At 48.7% G+C, this 20,349-nt stretch overlaps 1 protein-coding gene and 1 long non-coding RNA gene across 2 annotated transcripts in view; one reads left to right on the top strand and one right to left on the bottom strand.

Annotated features, from left to right (window-relative positions):
- The first annotated feature begins 8,546 nt into the window (after nt 1–8,546).
- On the top strand, nt 8,547–11,322 carry POU4F1 (POU class 4 homeobox 1). The gene is made up of 2 exons (XM_042459476.1): nt 8,547–8,827; nt 10,206–11,322. Exons 1-2 carry the CDS (start codon nt 8,603–8,605, stop codon nt 11,256–11,258), a joined length of 1,278 nt encoding a protein of 425 aa, XP_042315410.1. The 5' UTR covers nt 8,547–8,602; the 3' UTR covers nt 11,259–11,322.
- Nucleotides 11,323–13,896: 2,574 nt separating this feature from the next.
- The window catches only part of LOC121926655, a 122,687-nt gene continuing 116,234 nt past the window's right edge, over nt 13,897–20,349 (bottom strand). The window contains exon 2 of the long non-coding RNA XR_006103053.1: nt 13,897–14,157. This is a non-coding gene — a long non-coding RNA (uncharacterized LOC121926655). The remainder of the gene's footprint in view (nt 14,158–20,349) is intronic.

The following is a 20,349-nucleotide window of genomic DNA, read 5'->3' as shown; positions in this document are numbered from 1 at the left end:
GTAGATTTTCAAAATCAAGGAAATTTAATGTCCATTTGCAATTCAAGGAAGACGTTTCCTTGGAATCCAGCACGTCTTTTTCCCTTGTGAAGCCACAGGCTCCTATGCAGGTAGAGAAGAACACTGAATTTCTCAGGAAGTCTTCATGTTTCGCATCAGGAAAACTTTCGGTGATCTAGAGGCAAAGCATGCCAACCAGTGCCAATAGGAGAAAAAATTGCTTTACCTTTGTTGGAGGCAGAATCCTCAGGTGGCAAGGTCCCAGTGCACTGGTTCTCTGTGATGGTTAAAATGTGGTCTCTTGAAATCCAAAAAAACCCTCTAGGGGTAGCCGTGTTAGCCCTATAGCAAATCCTATGACAGACACACACTTTTTCTCTCCCCCTCCCTCCCTCCCTCCCTCTCTCTTGCCCCTTCCCCCGAAAGGGACCCGAGAGAGGCCACCTTGGGATTTGGAAATCACAATCAAGCTTCTCCATATTTAATACGACAACATTCTACACTTTGGCTGCAAAAGCCTCGCTTGCGGCTCGCGCCTCGCCTTAATTAGCCAGGCCTTGCTGTTGTCAGGGAAAAACCCTCATTAGGACATGGAAAGACTCTTTGCGCAGTCAACCAGACGCGGGGGGGGGGGGTTAAGGCAGAGGGCGGTGGGCTCCCCTCCCCACCCTTCTCCACCCGCTAGGCCTGCTTTCCAGGGACATCCCTTCGTATAAGATCACCCTGTTTCCACCACAGAAGCCCATCCCCTGCAGTAGCTCCCCCAGGATCACAGGAGGCCGGTGGAGATCTGCTGAATCCCCTCCTCTGTGGGTCACTCTGCACCCATTGACTGGTAGAAGAAAGAGACCAACTCTTTCCTCTCAAAGTAAAGCTACTTAAGAAATGAGGAAGGTTCCCTTGGTGCTGTTTGATTCCCCAAGCGAAATAACGGCTCCTGTCCCTTGAATGGTTGTTTAACAGAATGTAATGCAATTTCCCTATAAGACCATTTCAGCAAGGGTTCAGGGAACTCCATCAGAGTGTGTAGAAGAGGGAATTTTAGGTTGTGCAGAAGAGGGAGTTTCTTGTTGCTGGACGTCTACGTTTCAGACTTGGTTGCTTTGTGCCTTCAAGTCATTCCCGACGGATGGAGACCCTAAGAAGCCCAGTTCAGTGGTATCAATTGGAGCTTACTTTCGAGTAGACTCCTTTGAACTGAGGCTCTGATACTTGAATTGTTGTCCTTGCATGCCTTCAAGTCGTTTCCTGGCAACCCTAAGGGGAACCTATCATGGGGTTTTCTTGGCAAGCTTTGTTCAGAGGAGGTTTGCCATGAGGCTGTGAGAGTGTGACTTACCCAAGGTTAACCAATGGATTTACATGGCTGAGCCAGGATTCGAACCCTGCTCTTTAGAGTCCTAATCCAACACTCAAACCACGCTGGCTCACTTGAATACTTGAATGCCAACTTGAAGCTCCTCTGCGATCTCCGCGACTTGCACCCAAATCAAGATCTGGGTGCAATAATCGGAAGCCATTCACACACCAAAATGGTAAAGACTAATGGCAGGTATGACATAGATAGCAATGGGAAAAGATCAATCTCTCCCCCGCCTGGTTCGCCTTCACTAAATATTCAGTACTCAAGGTGTAGATTTGAATCCAGAATAACTATCATGTCCCGAGTCCCTGCTTCTCGCAATTCAGAACCAGGCGAGGATCAGAGCGAACCAGACGGAGGAAGTAAGGCATATGCCGAAAGAACCGGAGGAATGCAATGATTCCTCACTTTCATGACAACATAGTCCTATTCATGCCCTACACAGAAGTAAACTTCTCAGAGTTTAGTGGGATTACTCCCAAGCAAAGGTGTACAGGGCTGAATTCTGCCTCATGTGTGAAACTAGAAGATGGATATAAAATTCAGACGTAGTATGCAAAGGGATCTTGTAGCACTTTTGAGACTGACTGAGAGAAAGAAGTTGTAGCCTTGATCTCCTTCCTCAGATGCATCTAGGAAAGCTTATGCTACAACTTCCTTCACACAGTTAGTCTCAAAGGCCTACAGGATCCCTTTGCATAGAGGATGGGAAGAAATTCTGGACTACTTAAGGCAGAACACAGTCGGGTACAGTATTTTTGTTGTTGTTCGTGTGCCTTCAAAACATTTCTGAGTTATGGCGACCCTAAGGCGAAGCTGTCTTGGGGTTTTCTTGGCAAGATGGGTTCAGAAGAGGTTTGACATTGCCTTCCTCCGAGGCTGAAAGAGTGTGACTTGCCCAAGGCCACCCAGTGGGCCGAGCCTGGATTTGAACCCTGGTCTCCCAGTATCCTAGTATCAAACCACTACACCACAATGGCTGTGTGGTGTAGTGGTAGATGCACCTAATGGTGCCATGCTCAAAGTCCCAGGACCTTCGCATGGAGCTTCCTTTTATGACAACTGGAACAAAAAGAATGTGTAATGTAAGCCACAAATGTTTCCTCTTTTGAGGGACGCCCATCCTAGTGTTAACCCGTTCTTTCACTTCTTCGGATCATCCATTCGGAACACAGAAAGTCACTCACTGCTGGGCAGGAAGAAATCACCGTCGACCCACAACCTTCTTCATTGTGATCTCTTTTAAGCATGCGCTTTTCTAATAGGGCTTCAATAGATTACCATGGATGACCAAAAAGACAGACAAGTGGGTCCTTGAGCAGATCAAGCCAGAAATCTCCCTAGAAGACAAGAGGATCAAATTGAGGCTGTTGTACTTTGGCCACATTATGAGAAAATATGTCTCATTGGAAAAGACAATGATGCTGGGAAAGGTAAAGGGAAGTAGGAAGAGAGGAAGACTACAATGCCAGATGGATGGACTCAGTCAGGGAGGCCATGGGCCTGGATTTACAGGACCTAAGCTATGAGCCAGCGCAGGTTTGCATGTTGAACTACGACCCTGGAAACTAGGGTTCAAATCCCACTAGGTGACCTGGGGCAAGTCACACTCTCTCAGCCTCAGGGGAAGGCAATGGCAAATCTCCTCTGAAGAGGGCTTGCCAGGAAAACCCTGTGACAGGGTCGCTGTAAGTCAAAGATGACTTGAAAGCACACCACCAACAACAACAACAAAAGCAGAGCAGTGAAGGATTGTAGGTGAGGTCTTGGAGAGTCTGAGCCCAGGTCAAAGACTAGACTTTACCGCGGAGCTGTCCAGCAGAGAAAGCTCCTGAAAAGGCCTCCAGATCGTGTTGCTGAGAAGCTCCTTCCCCTACAGTCCTCGCCCTTGGCATGGATGGGGATAATAGTGATGATGATGATGATGATGATGATGATGATGATGATGATGATGATGATGATGATAATTCATACCAATCAGCTACCTCAAGTCCCAATTTTGAAAGAAAGGGGAGGGATATGAATAAATATGATGATGATCATCATCATCAACAACAACAACAAAAAACAATATTCAGGGCGCTTTGCCTGCATTATCAACCTGTAACTCTTACCAAAACAAATCCCATAAACTCAAAGCGAAGTACAACAACATCCAAATCCACAAAGCAGTGACACTTTTATGTGGCCACCCAAATGCAAAAAAAAGTAATGCGTGTTGCAAGCTTTCAGAGCTTCACTGGCTTCGTCATCAGGGAAAGATGTTAAAAGTCATACAAGAGGGGGGGGGATTATGACATTATTAGTCCCTAGCCTGCCTTTTGTCAAGATGTGGCCGTTCTCTGTTCAGATGGTTCTGGAGGGACATTCATGAAAGGAAGGCTCCTCTTCTTCCTTGCCATGGAGGTACTCCAGGGAATTAAGAATTTTAAAGCTTCATTGGCAAGACAAAAAGAGATGCTCCTCTTGAGTCCCAAGTTGAGATCCAACTCTAAAGCAAGTTAGCATTATTGTGGTCCCTGTTAGCATTATTAATGTTAGCATTATTGAGGGGAACGGAGGCAAGAAGACAGTGGCTGGCCTAAGACCATTTGCTTGAAACGCAATTCGAACTAAGGATTGGACCTCAGGATTTATAGTTTCGTCCCTTCATCTTCTCTTGCTCCTGCTGTTTGTACACCTCGTGCTGAAAATACTTTAAAGATTCATACTAGTTAGTTACGTAGTACCTCCATTGTATATCGCCAACCACCGGCAAGGTCCAAATAGGCACGCTGAACCCTTCTCTCACTGTCATTTTTAAAAGGACTTTATTAGAGCAAGGCCAAATTGTGTGAGGTGGCTACCCTCTGACAAACAAAGCAAACTACACTCGTCCCTCCATATTTGCGGCTTTATTTGCGGATTTGATTATTCATGGATTTGATTGATATGTTCTCTCTAGGAATACAGTATCTAGGTCCTCTAATGCAATTCTACGGTCAACTTTAACTAAAGGTTGCACTGAAAGACCTAGAGATTCCTAGAGAGAAAACTCTACTAGGCGTTTTAGCTCCTCTAGTACAGTTCTATGGTCAGTGTTTGTTGGACGTTGGCCACAGAGATTCCTAGAGAAGTGTCCTCTCGGGGAAAAACATGGTGTTTGCGTTTTATTTGCGTTTTTTCCATATTCACGGGGGTCTTGTGCCCCTAACCCTAGCGAATATAGAGGGACAAGTGTATAAGCAAAAAAACTTCCGTCTGAAAATAGCAAAAGAGAAGGAGTGTAATTTTAAAAACCCTAAAGTCTAGGGGAGGAGAGATTTATTTCTCCAAATCTCGGGAATTTGCCTTCAAACAACTTCGTCTTGTGTCTTGCACTTCGTCTTTCATGAGTGTGCTACAAATGTCTTGGCCGTGCCTGGTAAACCATGAACCACGTTGCAAAGATAGGGCCCTCCCTATGCTTCTTTGGCCCATCGGCCTCTGCATAGTCTGCAGGCCAAGTTTCCTTGCCTTTTGCCCTCCAGGCCTTGAACTCAGGTTGCATAATAAGAACAGGAGCCACCGAGGTCGATTCAGAGTGCTTCTCTGTGAGAAGCCCATAGCTAGGGGATCCTTTTAATTTCGGTTGGCATGGAGTACTAAGGAGGAAGACAGGCTGCCTTCAAATGGCAGGAATGGAATAGGATGAACACAGCTGCTGCTGCCACTCTGGAAACAGCAAGCTTGTTTTCTGCTGCTCCAGAGACTAGGACCCGGAACAATGGATGCAAGCCACAGGAAAAGAAATTCCACCTCAACATTATGAGGAACTCCTGACAGTGAGGGCTGTTCGACAGTGGAACACACTCCCTTGGAGGGTATTGGAATCTCCTTCCTTAGAGGTTTTTAAACAGAGGCTGGATGGACATCTGTCGGGGATGCTTCGATTGAGAGTTCCTGCATGGCAGAATGGGGTTGGACTGGATGGCCCTTGCAGTCTCTTCCAACTCTACGATTCTATGGTTCTATGTCTGTCATATGCCTTATGCCTAATGAGAATAAGGTGCCCACTTGAGCTATAGACCATTAGGTCTGATGGAAGGAAGGGGTCCACTTTGGCCAGACCATCTCCTCTGCCCTTGAAGGCCAGGCCAGGCCAGAAGCTCCATTCCCACGTATCTGAATCCCAGCAATTGCTCCAAAGGATTGTAAACCGGTAGGTAACGCCTCTGGAGTCCGTCCCAAGCTCCGCCAGGAGACAATCATTAGCCATCATCATCTCGGATTAACCAGACAAACCGTGGCCGTCCTCGCCCAGCCTTCCACCCAGAAGGCAGATCAGAGTGTTCGCATTCCCTGGACGTCCTTCCGGGGAGATGATACATTTGAATTGAGGAAACCCTCGGGACCCATTCGAGGAGGCAGGAGGGAATTAATGAGAGAGAAAAGAGGGGGAAGGAAGGCCAGCCTGCCTTGGAAATGGTTGGAAAGGGGGATTGTGGTGGCCATAGTGCGCAGAGCAAGCCTTGCAAGAAGCTGACAGCTTCGCTCCATCTCTCTCTTTTCCCCCCATCACCTTTAGTCAGAGAGTTTTGCATGATCTTGAATTGTGAGTGTTGCTGATATTGCTTGGTGACTCCTCTAACGTCGAAAAACGTGAAGGAGAAAAAAGGAGAGGGCAGATCCCGACCAGTGCTTACTGGGATCCGTTTTCTTAGCATTCTTTTCCATGGAAAACTGCTGGAAGTTGAGAGTTCTCCAGGCGGTTAGCCCTTATTGGCGGGAAAATACCAAAGCTAAGACTTTTGGGACTCATAGGGTTTTTTGTGTGAGTTTTCCAAGAAGAGTTTCTTCCTGACGTTTCACCAGCAGCTGTGGCGGATGGAAGGAAGGTGTCAGGACTCAGGTTTTTGTCTTTGCAGAGTATAACCAGTTCTTTCAAAACAAGTATTATAGCCCATATCTTTCCCTTGGGCCATATAATTTCTCAGGCTTGTGTGGGTCCAGGAGAGGAAGCGATTGCAGAGATTTCTGGAAGGCAGTTCGAGAGGACCCAGTCCTAAGATCTCTTCTCAGATCCGAAGTCCCAGGCGGCTTCCTCCCTCTGCCTCAGTGTTTTCTTCGTCTCCTTCTTCTGTAAAACGGTGGTTTTACAGGAGCTCCCCTGGCAGCTTTTCTTGGGCACAACGCAAGGGCCTTTCCTTGGGGGGCAGGCCTCTAAGGGAAGAGACAGCATCCGTGGCAATAAAAGCCTGGGGGGGGGGGGCTGGCAACAAGGGAGACCCTAAACAGGCATTGCATGGCAGTCGGTTAAGAAATCCTTTCTTCTAGGGTTAGTGCCTCCCTTAGATCCGAGAGGCGGACACACACACACATGCACGCCCCGCTTTGAAGCCTTTCCTTCTTTCACTATTGAGTAAACAAAAAATGAACGTAGACTGAGAGGGGTTTTTTTTTTTAAGAAGCCGAAGTTTGGGGCTCCTTTGCCAGGCTCCAAACCCCTTTCTGGAGGGTGGGTTGGCTGGTCAAGAGGATGCCCAATGAGGGACGGCCCAATGCCCACAGAGAGGGTGAAAGGTGGGCAAAGAAGCTGGCCTTCTTCAGACCTTTCCTTCGCCCGCCTCCAAAAGCCATTCCTTCTCCAAAGCAACCCTGGGTGAGGCTGAAGGACCCAGTGAGAGATCAATGGGAATATGATTCTTCTTGCGTGGAAGGAGGGAAAGCCGTGCTGAGGTCCTTTGGGGAAATGTCACCGCCCGAAGAGAGAAGAATCCTAGAAAGAGACAAGAGCGCCTACAGAGAAGTCCTAAGGAGTGGCATAGACTCCTTTGAAGAATCTTACCAGGAGGGAAAACGACAACCATCGAGGGGTCAGGAAGGGTTTGATCCCCCAAAAAATATGGCTGATGAGAATGACCCTCCCCCCCAGAAATAGGGCAAAAGGGAACCACCAAGACTCCTCTGTGGTTCAGCCCCCTCAGGGATGATCCTAAGTATCAAGCGCAGTAAGAGAGATAAAAAAGGAGGTTGTTGCTCAGGATATATCCCAATAATAGTAATAAAAAGGCTGCCTTCAGTCCCTCCAAGGCACATTGACCCGGGAGTAAAGGACACTGAAGATGGGGCCCCGGTGGGCTTGTCACAGTCCTCCTAGTTGAGGAGGATCCAAGGGATGGATCCTTTGCAACTTTGCAAGGTCCTCCGAATAAAGAGAATTAATAACCATCTTCTTCCCGAGAATAACCCTGGCAGCGCGATGACCCCCCGATCTGGGGACTGGAGCTCATTTGAGGAAACTTTGGGGGGCGGGGGCAGGGAAACAATCCTCCTGCCATATTTAAAAAGACAAGTCTAAGGTCATTCTGAGCCTTAGCTCCAGCCCTAGTCAGCAGAGGTCCCTGGGAAGCAAGGAAAGACATTCGTCCCTCTAGAGGGAGAAAGGATTTCTTAACCGCCTTGGACCATAACTCCGGAGATCAGGGTTCGAGTCCCCGCTCGGCCCCGGGAGAGGGTCGGCGCCGGAAAAGAACGACAACAGCAACACCGGACCTTTCGAAAGCCTCCCCTACAAAGAGAACGGCAAGAACTATAAGCATCCCACCGCCGATGCTACGAAGCGCCGGAGCCTCCGAGAGTGGGAAGAGATCCCCAGAGGCCCCATCCAGTCCGACTCCAGCCTGCCATGCAGGAACTCACAATCAAAGCACAGGCACACACACACACACACACCCTCCAGGTTCTGTCGAAAGCCCTCCAAAGGAGGACACTCCAACTGTCTGTTCCGCTGGGGAGAGCAAGAGGGGGCCTGCGTGGCAGGGGTCCCTGGGGTCTCCCCGCGTGGGTCCCTCCCCTTGGGCCCTGGAAGGAGCCTGGAGGGCCAGAGGGAGAGGAGGGGGGCTCAGCGCAGTCGCCTGGGCCTTTGTCGCCACGCAGCGCTGCTCTCTCTCTCTCTCTCTTCCTCCCTCCCTCCCTCTGCGTGCGTCTAAGAAGGCTAAGGCGGGGGGGGGGGGGGGGGGGGGGGGGGGGGGAGGGGAGGGGAGGGGAGGGGAAGGAGGCCCGTCCCTCAAAAGCTCCTGGGCGAGTTCTCGCGAGAGGGAGAGCCGGCGGAGCGCCCACGGGATGCGGGGCTCAGGTGTAAGGCGAGCGCATCCCCGGCCAGCCCTGCCATAGACAGACGCCCACAGCAGCCACAGAGAGCAAGGAGCTGGGATCACAGGCATCGGCATCGGAGGCAGCAGCATCGGAGGCGTCGGCGTGGGCCGGGGCCCCCTTCGGATGTGCTGCGGGGCCCTGGTGTGCCTCTCCCCGCCGGGGCCGGACCAGTTCCCCTCCTGCTCCCGCTGCTCCTGGGCTCCTGCTCCTCGCCCGGCCGCCACGATGATGTCCATGAACAGCAAGCAGCCCCACTTCGCCATGCACCCGAGCCTCCCGGAGCACAAGTACCCCTCGCTCCACTCCAGCTCCGAGGCCATCCGCAGAGCTTGCCTCCCCACCCCCCAGGTGAGCCACCCACAGCCCCGGCCCCAGCTCCAGCCCCAGCCCCGGGGCCGGGCCCCCTTTTCCCTCTCTCTGCTTCAGGATGCGGGGTTCCTCTCCAACACGGAGCACAGAGAGCTTGGAGGACCCCGGAGAAAGAAAGAAGGGGGATGACTATGGGGGGAAGAGAGGGGGAGACCGCGCCAAGCACCGCGCTCCTTTCCTCCTCCTCCTCCTCTTCCTCTTTTTCTTGGGGCCCCTTCTCCCTCTCTCCTCCCGGATCTCTCTCCCGCCCGACCTTCCTGGCTCTTTCTCCGCTTGATGCCTGGGATCCCTTACTCCCCCTCCCCCCCGCTTTCCCGACTAGCAATTGGAAACAAAACAAACCACCATTTCGCATTCCTTCAGACTAACACTGGGCTTTCTTCTCTTCCCCCATTCCACCCTCCGAACCGTCCCTTTCCCCAACTTTGTGCCCGCTCCTCCATCACCGCCATCCCGCCTCTCTTCTCCTGCCCTCGCTGCCTCCCGACTCCCCTTCCTCCTTCCCCGCCACTCTTCTCCCTTTCGCCGCCTTCCCTTCCCTTCCACCACGGTCCTTCCCCTGACTGTCCTCTTCCTTCTCTCCCTTGCCCTCTTTTTCCTCTCCTTCATCCTCCTCCTCTCCTCTGCTCTCTCTCTCTCCTCCCTCGCCCTCCTCCGTCTCCGATTTTCCTTCCCGTTTAACTTTCCCCTTCCATGCCTCTCTTCTTTCTCCGCGCTTTTTCCCTGCCTCCTTGGCCCCGGGCCTCTCGGGTCCGCGCTCCATTCTCTAACGGCCTTCTTCCCATTTCCCTCCTTCCCATCCGTTCCTTCCCTTCCCTTCCTGCCTTCCTTCTCTCTCCTCTTCCTCCCTTCCTCCCTCCCTTCCCTTCTCCTTTCCCCATTTCTCTCTCCGTCCCATCCTTCATTTCCTATCCTTTTTTTCAATCGATTGGTCCCTTCCTTCCTTTTTTCTCTTCCCTCCTTCCTTCCCTCCCCTCCCCTCCCTCCCTCTCTCCCTCCTACCTTCTTTCCTTCCCTTTCCTTCTTTCATCCTTCCTTCCTTCCCTTTCCTTCCTTCCCTTTCCTTCCTTCCCTTTCCTCGTCCCTTCCCTTCCCTTCTTCCCTTCTTCCATCCATCCATCCTTCCTTCCTTCTTCCCTTCTCTTCCCTTCCCTTCACTCCTTCCTTCCTTCCTTCCTTCCTTCCTTCCTTCCTTCTCTTTCCCCTTCCTCCTTTCCTTTTCTTTCCTTTCCTTTCCTTTCCTTTCCCTTCGCCTTTCACCATGTCTCCCTCCGTCCCATCCTTCCTCCCTTCCCTTCCCTTCTTCCATCCTCCTCCTTCCCTCCTTCCATCCGACTCTCTTCCGCCCGGGGCCCAGATGCAGGGCAACATCTTCGCCAGCCTGGACGAGACGCTGCTGGCGCGGGCGGAGGCGCTGGCGGCGGTGGACATCGCGGTCTCTCAGGGCAAGAGCCACCCGTTCAAGCCGGACGCCACCTACCACACCATGAACAGCGTGCCCTGCAGCTCCACCTCCACCGTGCCCTTGGGCCACCACCACCACCACCACCATCACCACCACCACCAGGCCCTGGAACCGGGGGACCTGCTGGACCACATCACCTCCCCGTCGCTGGCTCTCATGGCCGGCGGGGGGCACGACGGAGGCGGCGGCGGAGGAGGAGGCGGAGGAGGCGGCGGCGGCGGAGGGGGCGGCGGAGGCGGCGGGGGTGGTGGCGGCGGCGGGGGCCTGATCTCCTCGCCCTCGCACCCGCACATGCACGGCCTGGGCCACCTGGCGCACCCGGCGGCGGCCATGAACATGCCCTCGGGGCTGCCCCCTCCGCACCCGGGGCTGGTGGGCGCCCACCACGGAGGGCAGGCGGCGGCTGCGGCGGCTGCGGCGGCGGTGGGGGCGGTGGCGGCGGCGGGGCTGGCCTCCATCTGCGACTCGGACACGGACCCGCGGGAGCTGGAGGCCTTCGCCGAGCGCTTCAAGCAGCGGCGGATCAAGCTGGGGGTGACCCAGGCGGACGTGGGCTCGGCGCTGGCCAACCTGAAGATCCCCGGCGTGGGCTCCTTGAGCCAGAGCACCATCTGCCGCTTCGAGTCGCTGACCCTGTCGCACAACAACATGATCGCCCTGAAGCCCATCCTGCAGGCCTGGCTGGAGGAGGCCGAGGGCGCCCAGCGCGAGAAGATGAACAAGCCCGAGCTCTTCAACGGCGGCGAGAAGAAGCGCAAGCGGACTTCCATCGCCGCCCCGGAGAAGCGCTCCCTCGAGGCCTACTTCGCCGTCCAGCCCCGGCCCTCCTCCGAGAAGATCGCCGCCATCGCCGAGAAACTGGACCTCAAAAAGAACGTGGTGCGGGTTTGGTTTTGCAACCAGAGACAGAAGCAGAAACGGATGAAATTCTCCGCCACTTACTGAAACAACACAAAACAGTACAGAGGAGAGAGACACAAAAAGGCAGGAGAAAGACAATACAACAACAACAAAAAAACCCACAGACACACACACACACCCCACAACCTCCCACCCACGCGCACACACTGAAAAGCTAACTTTAAAAAGGAAAAGAAAATAGACAAAAAAAATTTAATATATCATCCTTCCCCCAAGGAACTGGCCAAGGCTCCCCTCCCTTCTCCCGCCCCGTTCCCTCGTCTGTTTTTTAGGAAGGGCGGGGAAACGGGGTTTTTGGAGGACGCCCCGGACTTTTCTGGCTCGGACTAGTAGAGACTCCTCCGAGGAGGAAAGGAAGAGAGAAAGCAACCCAGGACCCGCGGAGGGGGAAGCCGGCCCAAAACCGGGGAGGGAGAAAGCGACCTCCTCCTCCGAAACGAAAACGACACCCACCCAAGTCGTTTTTGTTAAAAAAATTAGTGTGTGTGATATTTATTATTATTATTATTATTATTATTATTATTATTATTATTATTATTATTATTCTTTTCCAAGCAAGGCAAAGGGGAGGAGAGTGGGGTGGCGGAAAGTCCTTCCTTTGACTTCGGTATAAAAAAAATAGAGCCCGAGATTCCTTCTTAAAAAAGGCCGACATTTGCCCCCAAGTGGAAAAGAAAGGTCTCCGAAAGTCAAGCCGGCCGGGAAGGGGGCTGATCGGTTTGGTTTTTTGTCTTCCTTTGCTCTTTGGGTTGGTTGGATGGTGTCTTTATTATTTATTTATTCATTTATTTATTTGTATTAGGAGTATTTTTATTTATTCCTGAGCGTTGCCTCCCTCTCTCGCCCGTCTCCCCAAATTTCTTGTCGATGGCTTTTCCGAGCTTTACTGGTTCCGTGAATTTGCTTTCTCTTTTTGTCAGTCTTCCTTTCCTTTTTCCTTTCCTTTTCTTTTGGTGATGGTTTGGCGTTTGCAGCTTTGAAAAAGGGAGCGAGACCAAGTGTGCTTTGGGGGTTTTCTTGAACTAGGCGGATTTGGTTGCAAACAGAGAAACTTACTCACAGTTACCCTTAAATATATACATATACATATGTATGTATGTTTGGAAATCGGTTTGAATCCAGTTGTTAAATCCCAATTTTAATCGTACTAAATGAGCATTTTGGTATTCCTGCATAGCCCTTGAGGTCTCTTCCAAGTCTATGCTCAACCAAAACTTATGGACATCCGATTGATTTCATGGGTCTATTCTGACTAAGCATTGGATTTAGGCCCTTGTCTGTTTCTAAATCGGTGTTGGAAACAAAAATCTTTCTCACAAAATAATGTAATAGTTTAATCCTTCCTTGCTCTGCTTTCTCTGTTTCCTTGCAAACCCGTGGTAAAACAAAAACCGAGGCTCCAGGCGGGTAGTTCAGGAAAGCCTAGTTTCAGGGGCCCTGAGCCACCGTTCTTACTTGAAGTTAGAGAGCGCGTTATAATGTCTTTTGAGTTCGTCTTTTGTGGCTTCGTGTGGTCTGGTTTCTACCGGCGGAGGCTGCAATCCCCATCCACGCTTTTACCTAGGCGTAAACCCAAAGGACTCGTTGCGATTTACTCCTAGGTAACACACAACTAGTAAGGGAGGAAACAGGCCCATCTCCTCTTCCAAGACTGACCCAAATTTCTCTTTAAGAGGTGGGGGAAATGACCGGGGAAGTGGGGGGGGGGGTTGTTTCTGTTTTAAATAATAATAATAATAATTATAAGTGTTAGAGAAGAGAAAACGTTGAGGACCAAGGCTTTTTGCACTGACCCAAGACTTTTTTTTAAAGAAAGGCGGGAAGGGGTGGTATTTCTAAAGGAACAAGAGAAGGCATGAATGCAGGACTTCTTTGCTTTCGGAAACTGATGATGATGATGATAATAATAATAATCCACGAAGGGGAAGGCTGTAATTTCTGTACAGTACAGTGAAGCGACGGCGGGGAGGGAGGGAAGGAGAAAGCGGCTGAGAGAGAGAAAAAGAGAGGGCTGTTTTGTTTTGTTTTCCTGGATCGTCTGCAGGAAATGCTTTTTAACCTTCCAAAAAATCATTTCTGGAAAGAGAAAGTTACCTTTCAAAAAAAAAGAAGGGTCGGGGGCGGAGGGAAGGGAAGGAGGGGAGGGACAGGGATTATGCATGCATGCCCTGGAAAAAGAAAAAGATCAGGTCCCGGGAGGATTTATGTATTTATGTATTTATTCCTTTATTTATGGTTTAATAATTTATAATGCGTGTTGAACAATATATATATATATATTGTTCAATATATATTCCCCTTCGAGTGTGTATCATTGTTTGCAGAGCAAACGTTCTATGCATTTGAGCACTGAAAAAATGAGGACAAAAAGGAGACAATTTTTAGACTAGTGTCTGGCAATGCTTTCTTCCATTCTCTCTCTCTCTCTCTCTCTCTCTTACTCTCTCTCTCTTTTCTTGGTGAATGATGGATGTGATTGTACACAATCTGCCTGTTTTTATTTTCTTCTCCCCCCCCCACACACTCACAGAGACACGAACACACATAAACGCACACACGAAGTTCTCGTTCACTTTGCTTGTATTTAGATTTTTTAACGCAACCCGACAATGACAAAAAAAAGAGAGGGAAAAAACCCAATTAAAAAAAATAAAGAGGAAGGTGTTTGTAAATATTTTCTTTAATGCACAGAAAGGGGATAAACATGGCAACGAGTTGAACAGCCACGTGTCACCGAGTTATCTACCTGTCCATGTTTGTGTGCTGAGCTTTTTCTCCTTGGTTGGGTCTTCTTGCTGTCTTTCTTTTCATTATTATTATTATTATTATTATTAAGTAATACATTAATTAAATTCCCATCAGCAGTATTTCTGTATGCCAAACGATACGACAGGGAGACGTGTCCCGACAAATAAATATAAACCTGGAAAAGAAAACAGAAAAGTATTATTATTATTATTATTATTATTATTATTATTATTATTATTTTGTTACGAGGGGGTTTCTTTTCTTAACACCCCCCCCCCCCCCCCCCTGTGAAACACGGCTGCTAAAAGTAAAATAAAATTAAGGCATTAGGGGGAAATAAAATAAATAACCGACAAAAGAATCTACCAAAAAAAGATTTTTTTAAACAAATCGAGAGTTGTATTTTTCTGCGAAATTCAGAAATCCTTACTATAAACATAGATCTTATGTGAAAGTGGATGCTCTGAATAAAATGAACTATATATTAGCTGCGTGTGTTTCTTGACCTTTCTTCAGTGTCAATGCAGAAAATCCCAAGACCAAGTTTTGAAAAGGCCAAAAAAATAAAAGAAAAGAGGAGAAAAGAACAATAAAATAAAAGCCTTCCTCGGTTTGTGTTTTTTTTTGGGGGGGGGTGTTTCGTTTTCGTTTCGTTTTCGTTTCTCGTTTGCAAAAAGTTTGCTGATAGGATTGCGCGTCTCTGCAAAAAGAAAAAGTATCTGTAAGCGAACCAAGGTTAGAGTAGCTCTTGGCTTATATATATATATATTGCACCTGATGTAACATAAATGACGAGTTATTTTTATTTTTGGTTAATAAATATGAAAATCACAAACGGAGCTCTCCTGATGTTGTTATGTGGACTTGGTTGCCAGGACTTGGCTTCTTCCAAGGAGGGGAGGAGGAGGAGGAGAGGGAAAAATGGCCCCAATCCACTTAAAGTTGGTCTGGAAGGTAGTAGTTGTAGCCCAAACTTACTACTCCGAAGTCGTGCTTCAGTCCTTAGAGAGTCACTTCCGGGGGGGGGGGGGGGGGAATGAATATATGTTTATAGCCGGATGCTGAAAAGGATCTACTAAGTCAATGAACTTTACTTCGGAGTAAGTATGTTTATGTCCAGACTTAAGAGTAGCTGGAGCGGGTACTTTGCGAAGAACGCAAATTTGGGTGAAGCTGACATTTCAGGGGAAAAATGACTTCCAAACTGGGAACTGGGATTTTTTTTTATCTCTTTTAATCCGTTTCATTTTGACCGCAGACCTGTGATTCAAGAACTGTGGACTTGGTAAAGGAACAGCCCCCCCAAAGGTTGTGATTTTTTTTTCCAACCCTAATGGAAGGAATTGGGAAAGAGAAGGTTAAATAAAATGATAAAACTTTTGAAGGCTTTCATGGCAGCATCAATAGTCTTTTTGTGGGTTTTTCGGGCTATATGTGGCCATGTTCTAGATGAGTTTCTTCCTGACGTTTCGCCGGCATCTGAGGCATCTTCAGAGAAATGACAGCCCGAAAAACCCACAAAAAACCAATAAAACCTTTATTTATATCCCGCTTTTCTGCTACAGGAGCAACCAAAGCGGCTTAGTTTGTGCTAAGCTTGTGCGAAGCTTGCAATCCTATCCACAGTTGTCTGGAGTCAGTCCCATTGAGCGCAATGGTGCTTACTTCTGAGTAGAGAGGCATAAAAGGTATTTTTTACCCTTAAAGTACAATTCTTCCACCGAAAACAGATTTATTTCTTGTGTTATGAAGTCGAAATGTCCTCTGACTTTTTAAATAATTGCATTTGTAACAAAAAAAAAGAAGACTTTTATACTTAGGTTCTATCGGATATCATTTTTTTTCCTCCTGGAAAATCAGGAATGAACAAATAAAATTAATACCAAGTTATTTTTTCTCTCTCCAGAATTATCTATGGAAATGTGTGGTAGGTCATCCCCAATGATTTATGTACGGATCGGTTGCATTTGAGCCTTAGGCGCCCCGAACAAGTGTTGATACTTAGAGATAATAATAATAATAATAATAATAATAATAATAATAATAATAATAATACATGTATAAATAGCCAAACTTTATGAGCTTTCAGGATCGGCTGTTGGTGAGAAAGGGTTAAGAAATGATCATTTAAGTGTGGGATTTGAGAAACAAAAACAAAAGCCCACACTCAACATAATCGGAGGGTGGAAGTTTAATTGTAAGAGAAATGAGAGAGTTCCCCAAAGGAATAAGTTAGGCAAAATAAAGTACTTTCCGCGGCAGTCCTCGCTTTCTCAGGAGTAAGACCCCTTTGGCTCTGTGGGTCCCACCTTCAGGTAAACATGCACAGGATCGCAGCCTTAGAAGCCCAACCGGATCCTTAAAGCACCAGCTCAAGAGTCTTCCGTTCAAATCAATGGGGTTTCAAAGTGCTAGACCTGGGACGGATCGAGCCCCCGGTTCTTTGAACCAACACCGCCTCGCCTCCCTTCTAAAGAAACTTCTTTTAATAAGTGTTATCGCTGTTCTTGGTTGCCTTCAAGTTGTTTCTGATTTATGGCGACCCTAAAGCAAACCTACCATGGGGTTTTCTTGGCAAGATTTGGTCAGAGGGGGTTTGCTATGGCCATCTTCTGGGGCTGAGAGAGTGTGACTTGCCCAAGGTCTTCCCAGTGGGTTTCCTAGTGGCCGATATGGGATTTGTATGTTGCTTGCATTAAAACCCACGCTTGGGATTTCCTCCAAAGCCTAGCTTTAGGCTCCGGTCTTCAACCTGCACGGCGAGCGGGTTGCCTTTTTAATATTTAATAATATTTAATAATTATTAATTATAATCAATTTCCCGAGGCCTGGGATTCTGATGCTCATGTGCTACATCCGCACTGCAGAAATAATCCGGTTTGATACCGCGTTCACCGCCATGGCTCAATTGTTCCCAGCACTGAGGCATGGCAGTTAAAGCGGCGTCAAAGCTGATGAAATTTTTGTACCGCGGATGCAGCTTTGGTCTGAATGGGAATGAATCCGAAGTAACCCTCCGTCTGGCTATGGAGAGTCAATAAGATAAAGCTCTCTGCTGCCTGGATGGGAGCGATCTGTGTCAAAGCCCAGACTTCACCCCGAGCCCTCAGGCCTAAGCAGACCGACTCCGAAGTCAGACTCAATGAACTGCATGGTGTTTCCCCCGCAAGTGTGTTTCCAGCCGAAGAAAGAGTCGGAGGGGAGGAAGGACAGGGCCATTGGCAGGGATGCTGACTACTTTCTAGACCCGACTTTCCCGGATTTGGAGGAAGCGCTCTCAGGCTGCATCCGCACTGCAGAAATAATCCACTTTGACACCACTTTAACTGCCATTCCTCAATACTATGGGATTCTGGAATTTGCAATATATTCTGGCACTGTAGCCCTCTGACAGAGAAGGCTAAAGATCTCAAACCCCAGAATTCCATAGCACTGAACCGTAGCAGCTAGAGGTCCAAATCACAGTGCAGAAATCATCCAGTTCGAGACTGCTTGAACTGCCCTGGTCCCATGCTGGGGAAATTGTAGTTTTCCGAGACCCTGAGCCTTCTCTGTCATAGAGCTCTGGTGCCACAATAAACTACAGTTCTCAGATTTCCTTAGCCAGGGCAGTTAAAGCGGTGTGTTTTGGACCAAAGGGGTGTCAAAGTGGATCTGCAATGCGGACAGCTCCTCCGAGGAGCCGCCAGGCAATGGGAAGGCCAACCCTCTTCTGGCCTCTTCTTCCATGGGAACTCCCACCTCCATCATCCCCAGGCAGCCCTTGCCCTTGCAAGCCTGTCCTTTCTCCCCCGTCCCTCCCCGACTTGCGGAATGCCTGTTTAACACTTGTTCCGAAATTGCTTTCAACTCAGATTAGACCGTCATAAATGAATAATAGGCAGACCCAACTGCGGGGCTGGTATTGATTTCCCTCCCCTCCCTTTCCCTCTCTCCTCCCCATCTCTGCCTCTCTTACTCCACCTTCGCCTGGTGGCATGGAGACTACTACTAATCCGGTCCTAGCTCTACTGTCCAAAGATTGCCTCCTCCCAAGGATTAAGAAAGTGTCTCCTCTTTTCCCATTTCTTGCATTCCTTATCAGTTTTTCCATCCCTCCAAAAGCAATTCTTTTCACTGATCACAAGAAGTCGGCTTTTCCTGGCTGTCACCTGGAGATTCCAGGTCCAAAGTCTCAGATCTCCAGAGATGACCAGCTCCTCCCTCTCGTTTTCCCACCTTTTCCTCCAATTCTTCTTTTTCACCTGTTGATTCTTTGAGAAAAGGTGGGCGATCCTAACTGGTAACACCCCCAACTTGATAGTAAATCTTCTCCCAGAAACTATTTCTCCCACCTGCGAAAGACATGCCACCGATGAGCCTTCATTAATCTACGATTTGAAAAGATGGGAAGAAATATTAGTGATTCCCCATCCCCCACACCTTCCGCCGCCTGGATTCGAACTCGGGCCCAGGTTGGGCTTGGAGCCAGGAGTTGCGGGGGGGGGGGGAAGCCCAGGCTTTTCACGTGGCCCTCCTCCTCCTCCTCTTCCTCCCTCAAGAACCGGCTGCAAACACAATTACACCGCCGCCCTCTGCATAATTCATGGGCTGAGATTTGGAAAATTAATAAAATGAATTATAACAAGAGGCTAATTAAAAACTTTAGTAATTGTTGTCGAGGCGGCTTGATGGGAGGCTTGCTGCAACAAGACCCTTTTGCCGCCTCCTCCTCCTCCTCCTCCTCCTCCTCCTCTCTTTCTGTTTTGTAAAGTTCCTCCTGTTTGGACTGAACGCGGGGAAAGTGACCTTTGGAGGACAAGAGGGCGAGGAGAATGGCCTGGATCCGGGTTTTTATTTCCTACTTAGAGTAGATCTTCTGAAACCAAGGCATCTTACAGGCATCTAATTCGTTTCACTGTTAAGTGTACTAGTCTACATGCAATGGCAACTGCCAGCTAGAGTAGACCTATTGAATCGATGGGACTGATACTAATCTTGGCTCCCCTTCAAACCGTAAATTCAATGATAGTGCTCTGTTTTGAGACTAAGAATTGGATTTAGGACTAAATCTGGTTCCAAGTTCATAGTTTTCTCTGACCCAAAAGGGAGTGGGTAGGAGAGTGGAACTGGGCTCCTTCAGTTCTCCATTAAATCAAACCACATCGAGTGAAATGGCAAGTTTCTTACCTTGCAAGAAAAACAAAAACTATATATATATATATTTATTGCTCTATATATAGGCACCAGATCCCGTCTGATCTTGGAAACTGAGCAGGGTCGGTCCTGGTTAGTACTTGGATGGGAGACCACCAATGAATACCAGGGGCTGCAGGTTATATTTCAGAGGAAGAAACTGGCAAAACCACCTCTGAGTATCCCTTGCCTAAGGAAACCCTGTGAAATTCAGGGGGGGTCCCCCAGAAGTCAACAGGTGGCTTGAAAGTACATGCACATACATATTTACTTAGAAGCAAGCTGTTCTATATCCAGTGGGGGTTTTGTAGCAAAGGTGTCATGTGTTGTTGTTGTTGTTGTTGTTGTTGTTGTTGTTGTTGTTGTGTGCCTTCAAGTCGTTTCGGACTTACAGCGACCCTAAGGCCTATAGGGTCTATCATGGGGTTTCCTTGTTAAGATTGCTTAGCAAGGAAACCCCATGATAGACCCTTCAGAGGAGGCTTGCCCTTGTCTTCCTCTGAGGCTGAGAGAGTGTGACTCATCCAAGGTCACCCAGTGGGTTTCATAGTTGAGCTAGGAATCCAACCCTGGTCTCCAGAGTCATAGCTTACAGTTGTAAACCGCTTATACACTGTTAGTTCAGTATGAAGCGGTATATAAATGAAGCTGGTTTTGTTTGTTTATAGTCCAACACGCAGACCTCTACACCAGGCTATGCAGCCTTAACTGATCTTCCTTCCTTCTCACACCTAACTACACACCTATCACTGTGTCCTGAGTGGAGAAGGCTGCTGCCATTCAGGGTCCTTTCACACTACACAATTACAGCGCGATTGTTCCACTTGAGCTGCCATGGTTCTAACCTGTGGCATCCTGGCCCAGGCAGCCAAGGGAGAGAGATTTAGAATTATGAGCCAGAGACCTCTAGTGCCAACCTCAAATCCCCGATTCCACAGGAGGTAGTCATGGCACTTAAAGTGGAATCACAGCACTATAATTGTGTGAAATGAATTGTGTAATGAATGATTGTGTACAGTCTCTGCCAGGTGCCAACGCCTTGCTGATGTGTGTGTGTGTGTATGTAGAGGTTCTCCTTGTTGCATCTTTTGCAAGCAAGAGGTAGAATGAAGTACGAAGCAAGGTGTAAGGTGCCCAGAGCAGAGCTTGTTGCTGTTGTTGCTGTATGCCTCCAAATCATTTTTTTACTTAT

This window comes from Sceloporus undulatus, chromosome 3 (genome assembly GCF_019175285.1).
Source record: "Sceloporus undulatus isolate JIND9_A2432 ecotype Alabama chromosome 3, SceUnd_v1.1, whole genome shotgun sequence".
In the NCBI taxonomy this organism is placed as follows: Eukaryota; Metazoa; Chordata; class Lepidosauria; order Squamata; family Phrynosomatidae; genus Sceloporus; species Sceloporus undulatus.
Note: the sequence above shows the minus strand (reverse complement) of the source record. Positions and strands in the feature narration are given on the sequence as shown.

Bases quoted from the DNA above. Each gene is read 5' to 3' on its own strand.
- POU4F1 (XM_042459476.1), top strand. From the start codon at position 8,603: ATGTGCTGCGGGGCCCTGGTGTGCCTCTCCCCGCCGGGGCCGGACCAG. The intron at 8,828-10,205 runs GTGAGCCACCCA...CCCGGGGCCCAG, and splicing joins CTTGCCTCCCCACCCCCCAG to ATGCAGGGCAACATCTTCGC.